The following is a 5,609-nucleotide window of genomic DNA, read 5'->3' as shown; positions in this document are numbered from 1 at the left end:
AGAGCGGCGGCGGTGCCGAGTAGCGGGTGGCAGTGGCAGCCACCGCATGCAAATTCCCCTCCTCTCCCTCCCCTGTGTCCAGCTGGCCGGAAATTCTGGTTAATAGAGTATTCCCGCTAGCAGAATGTCGGTTAACACAGCTTCTACTGTATCACATCAGTCTGGCATATAAAAATAAATTAAAGGCCTCTTCCTTCAGCTCCACCCCTAATTACTATCAAGGATAAGTGTAAAAAACACTTTTGGAATGAATAGGGAGGCAAAACCATGTTTGAACCTGATATGAATTGTGGTCTTCATAAGTGAAAAAGAATATTGCCCCATTGATCCATGTACTTCTCTCTGGGTAAAAAGCAGAGTATTTCAAGAGCCAAATTATTAGTAGTCTCTTATTATTCATCACACCATATTTTGTTCTTTATGATGGCAGGAAATTATTGAAAAAAGTTTTTATCCCTTCCTCTGCCTGTCTGTAAATACCTTACAGATGCCCAGCTTTATCTTGTTTCTGTTGGCATCCATCTCCTCCCAGACATCTTTTTCCTGAAGACGTTGATGTCCAGGTGAGCCAGGTAGCTTTTCAGGTGAAACTCCAACAGGGATACCATTCTCTCCATCACTGAGCTGCTCATCAGGAAACACCTCATCTGTATTCTCTCGCAGCAGGTCTCCTGGGATAGGCGTGGCATTGGCAATTCTACAAAAGACATGAGAAGTAATTTCAAAGTAATGCTATAGAAATTGCTGAGAGATTCCCATATGAAGTAAGATTCCTATATTGTTAAAGCACTGATATTAATATCAAAGCTTCCAAATAAAATACATATTTCTCTAAAAAGCAAAGTCCTTCAAACTTCTTTAAAGTCCTTTAGACAAGCCAGATTTGAAGTTAAAGGATTTTACAATCCTAGTAACTACATCATTAGCATAAAAATGCACATGTAAACTAAAAAAGAAGAATGAAAAAAGAAAGCACTTCAAAAAATTTTTTTCCACTGACTTTGGAGTTATCTTCAAAATCTAGGAATCACTACCTCCAGAGAGAAATTCTGAAGATCACATGTGCTGTATCAGACATCATATCTAACTATTTTTGTTGAACTTGCCAAAGTGCAATTCTTTCCATCTTCAGACCTCTGAGAGATCTGCAAACTTTGTTCAAATAAAACTACTATATTAGTGAAATGTAGGCCCTTCTGGAATGAAATGCATTCATTTTAAATTAAATGCAAAAATGGAATTATTTTTGTCTCAATACATTAGTTTCTAGTATCTGGAAATGTAATTGCCTCCTTAGTAGTTTTCTATAATATGGATGAAATAAAAAGCTCTCTACAAAGTCTCTACTGCTGAAAACTACTCTGAACACATTTAATATATCTGTCCCAGGTTGTTATGAGGATTACTTTCCAAAGTGACAGTTTTGTGCTTTCCTACTTATTAGGAAACATTGAAATGAGTTGAGAAAATAAACATTCCATGAAAGAGTGGTTTTATTTTTCCCAGTTTCTACTCTACTGCATTATTTCTATCAGATTCACATTTTAACCACAGGTTTAAACATAGTTTGACATATACAACCTCATGATTACGGAGCAAAAGAGCAGAGTAGAAATTTTTTTTTTTTTTTTTTTAAGTATTATACACACACTCTTTTTCTGTCTTTCCTAATCATAACATCTTTGTTAGCTATTTTACAGGTAGCTGTTTAATAAACACAGAATGTAAAAGGATAGTCCATTTCATAATCATATCTATTGTTAAACATTTTCATTAGCTGTTCTGCCAGTAACAGTTTAGCATTATATATACTCATTTATTTTTGCATTGTTGTTTAAAATGAAGCTAAAATATGTCACTTTTGTAAATCCTTTTCAATATCAGATTCTTATTCCATGAGATTCAAACACTCTGAATTACTATTTCTTTAAAAATAAAGATTCTTAATAATTTTTTTTCAGAAACCCTAAATGTTTACTATTGGTCTTAAATTGTTACACATGGTTTGTTTGTCTAAATTAGAGAATTTAAATTTTTCTCCAAATTTAAGCTGATTGCATGTGGCAGACCAGATCCATCTGTGTATGTTAAATCAGGTAGGAGTGGGGTAGGGAAACAGAACTGATTTTACAAAACAATAAGGCATCTATTTAAAAAGAGAACAATTTACTCCACTGTTGTTAAAAATCTAAAAAATGTTCTTTCCCTTTTATTCAACTAATAAAAAAAGTTTTTATTATCAATGCCATTCAACACTTCACCACAGAATTTCAAGATATTGTGAACTGTAAAGAATGTAATAATTTAAATGTTTAAGGACTGGAATCTATGGCTGCCTATGCATGTGCTTGTTGGTGTTCTAATTAGAACACACTGGAGCAGACTCAATAGAGACTGCATTCTAATTAGAACGGCCCAGCGTTGCCTCACCGTCATGCGTCTTAAGACCCTGCACATTTTAAAATGGCTGCAGGGGCACTTTATCTAAACCTCATCACATGAACTTAAAGCATCGCACGGCCGTTTTAAAGTGTGCAGGGGCTCAATATGTATGATGGTGAGCCATTTTCATTAGAGCAGCTGTCCAGGAACCACTCTAATTAAAACATCCCCCCACCCACCTCCACCCGAGCACATGTATAAACAGCCTACATTCTCTACATGTACACTTGAAAATTGATGTTGAGTACATATTTCCCCTCAGTTGATGACAGGACAATGTCCTTTTCTTCCATGCATTACCGTGGGTACTTTGTATTGCCATTAGCTCTTGTGAAGGAAACATGAAATTCTGAACTTCTAGAATTATAAAACCTAAATTTTAAATAAAACTTCTAATGAATCTTCCAGTTCATATTGTTCTGTTTTCCCCTCTTACAAAGCCTTGGCAGGTCAATGATTCTCAAGCATTTGTTTTAAAATGTATGTAGCTACTATTTTATAGTTTAATCCTATTTCATTTTTATGTGGCATAAACAGGATGTACGTAGCCATATAACTGCAAATTTTTGTACACAACTTGAATTCTATTTCCACCTGTGATGAAACAGCAAAGGTGTAATTAGCAAGTTTTGCACCTTGAGCAAAACTCTGTTGGGGAGAAGAAAAAAAGGGATGGCAAGCCCTGGGTAAAAAAAAAAAACCCTGCTGGGCAGAGGCGGGAGTTCAGATGAGACCTAGGCTAAATCCTGCTGGGCGGGGCGAGTGAGGGAGGGGGGAGGAGGCAGGGTTAATGATACCTGCCCAGGAAACTCAAAGTCCCAAACTGCTGTTGTCGTGTAGCAATCAGTCTGTCCCTGGCTATTGCTGTTGCTGGGATGATATAATTGGGCATGGTCCTGCTTTGAGCAGGGGGCTGGACTAGATGACCTCCTGAAGTCTCTTCTAACCCAGATTTTATATGATTCTATACCAGTGGCATGGAGTCCCTGCACCCAGCTGCTGTTGCAATATCTGTGATGTGGGGCTCCTGCTGTCACAACTGCATGGACTTTCTAGGGAGCTGTCATTCTGGCACCCCCTCTAAGTGGGTGCCCAGGGTTTGTAACTCACGTGCCCGGCCAAAGTTATACTACTGTGGAATAGGTTTGCCTAGGTATGTGTGTACCTGCTGGAAGCAGAACAAATGACAAATCTCCCACATTTTAACCCAATAGTCTAGTGGCAAGGGTACCTGCCCAAGGAGTGAAATCCAGGTTTTAGGTCCTAGAGAGGATTTGAACCTGCATCTTGAAGAAGAGGGCTAGAGAGTGCTCTGGGTTATGTCTAGCTCAGTATTTCCCAAACCTTATGGGTTTACACCCCACCACAACGTCAGCCACTTCTTGCTCCTCTACTGAAGCCACCATTGCTTTTTCTGCCACTGATTTCCCTCCCTGGTAGCAATCAGCAGCAAGAGGAATCAGTGGTATGAGAAGTGGTAGCAGCCACTGAAATGGGGAGGGGGGAGGGGGGGGAGAGGGGTTGAAATAAAGAGGTACCACCAACTGTTGTCATGATTTGAATTCATCCCCTTACAAACCTTTCACATACTGACTTTTTTTTACCTAGGAAGTCTCAATATTCACCCTAAGAATGGAGACCTAGCATTTCGAGCATTACTCAATCTCCTGGTGCAGCAGATGTAACAACTTAAAAATTACTATCCTCAAGTACTATACAACTGTGTTTGAGCTCAACATAAGAAATACTGGTAACAAACCCAATTGCAGCCGGAGTCAGACGAGTATGTAACTGAGGCGTAGTTGAAGTTGTTGTTGTTGTCAAAGAACCATCAGTCCCACTCTTCTCCCAATCAAAAGGGTCACTTTCAATAACCCCAAAGGTTTTCATGCTATTGTCAAACACAGACATGAGAAGCTGAAGACAAAGAAAAGAGTTAATCAACCTTTTCTTGGAATAAGAGGAAGACAAAACATTCCAGACTCATTATCCTCTAAGACTTAAACTGACAATGAAATTACTTATATACACTTGCTGCATCACAAATGCTCATAATTGTGACAGAGCATTGTGCAATAGTTCTATTTACCTCGGAAACAATGACCTGGCTCTCTGCAACGCTCTTTGTAGAACACTGTAAACACTGTTACCACTTAACAACTGCTTCTGTATAGATCCGAACGACCTCAACTGTGTTGTGCCCTTTGATAATTTCAAACATTGGAACATAACTTTTTGGAAGCACAATGCCTATGAGGTGTTTTGAAAGCGTTATAAGGAGGTGGTGGATAGAGAGGACCTCTGTGGGTTAAGGCTTGAAATCAGTCAAAGAGAGAAGGAGAGAGTTTTATTTCTTGAGATGTATACCAATATGTTGGAAGAGGAGGACACCATGAGGTGGCTGGAGCAATGAGTGCAGAAGGTGCTGTTCGTGGAGTGTGTGCTGGACTGTTGGAAGATATGGACTGCGGTGTGGAGGGCAAGAGCTGCATTAGAAGAAAAGCTGGGAAATCTAGGGGGAGTACAACACAGATGCTATGTAACTTATTATGGTCAGCCTAAGCGCTGTAGCCGTTGTGGTCTGGAAGCCCACCTGGCCACATTTTGTAGCCTGACAATTTGCTACAGGTGTGGCGGGGCGGGTCACAAAGCAAATATGTGCAAGGTGGTCTTGAAGTGCAGTCTTTGGGGGGAAAGGCATGTAAGGAGGCAATGCCCAAACTATTATGCAAATCAAGCAAGGGAGCAGAGTGAAAGGGAGGAGGGAATGAGGAGGAGAAGGGAGAGGAAAGTTTAAGCAAGTCCAAAATGGAGGTATTTAGAACTGAGCCGCTGAGGGCGGGGGAGCAACTAGACAGTATAAAACCTAAATTACATAATTGAAGCAGCGAGGTGCAATCTGAGGTGGAGGGAAGAGGAACAAATGGAGGAGGAAGTGCCACGTGTAAAAAACATGGGCGACTGCCTCCTGAGTTTGGGGGGGGGCACCAGCAGCTGATCGCCGACTGGGGGGGAGGTCCCCCAATGGCCGATCACTGACTCCAGAAGTGCCAGCAGAAGTGCTGCCGATGCTTCTCTCGGTGTCCCCACACCCTGGCCGGTGCCAATCTCAGGGAGGGGCACCGCCTGGCACTTCTCTCGGTGCCCTCACTCCCTGGCCAGCGCCA

At 40.8% G+C, this 5,609-nt stretch overlaps 1 protein-coding gene across 7 annotated transcripts in view; it reads right to left on the bottom strand.

Annotated features, from left to right (window-relative positions):
- TTBK2 (tau tubulin kinase 2) overlaps positions 1 to 5,609 on the bottom strand; it is a 171,699-nt gene that overhangs the window by 58,667 nt on the left and 107,423 nt on the right. For all 7 annotated transcript variants that reach the window (XM_025215335.1, XM_025215333.1, XM_025215334.1 and 4 more), the window contains 2 exons: positions 4,202 to 4,359; positions 481 to 697 (listed from right to left, as the gene is read on the bottom strand). In XM_025215335.1, the coding sequence (XP_025071120.1) occupies positions 481 to 697; positions 4,202 to 4,359 (375 nt within the window). The remainder of the gene's footprint in view (positions 1 to 480; positions 698 to 4,201; positions 4,360 to 5,609) is intronic.

Source organism: Alligator sinensis, unplaced genomic scaffold (assembly GCF_000455745.1).
Source record: "Alligator sinensis unplaced genomic scaffold, ASM45574v1 scaffold1581_1, whole genome shotgun sequence".
Lineage (NCBI taxonomy): Eukaryota > Metazoa > Chordata > Crocodylia > Alligatoridae > Alligator > Alligator sinensis.
Note: the sequence above shows the minus strand (reverse complement) of the source record. Positions and strands in the feature narration are given on the sequence as shown.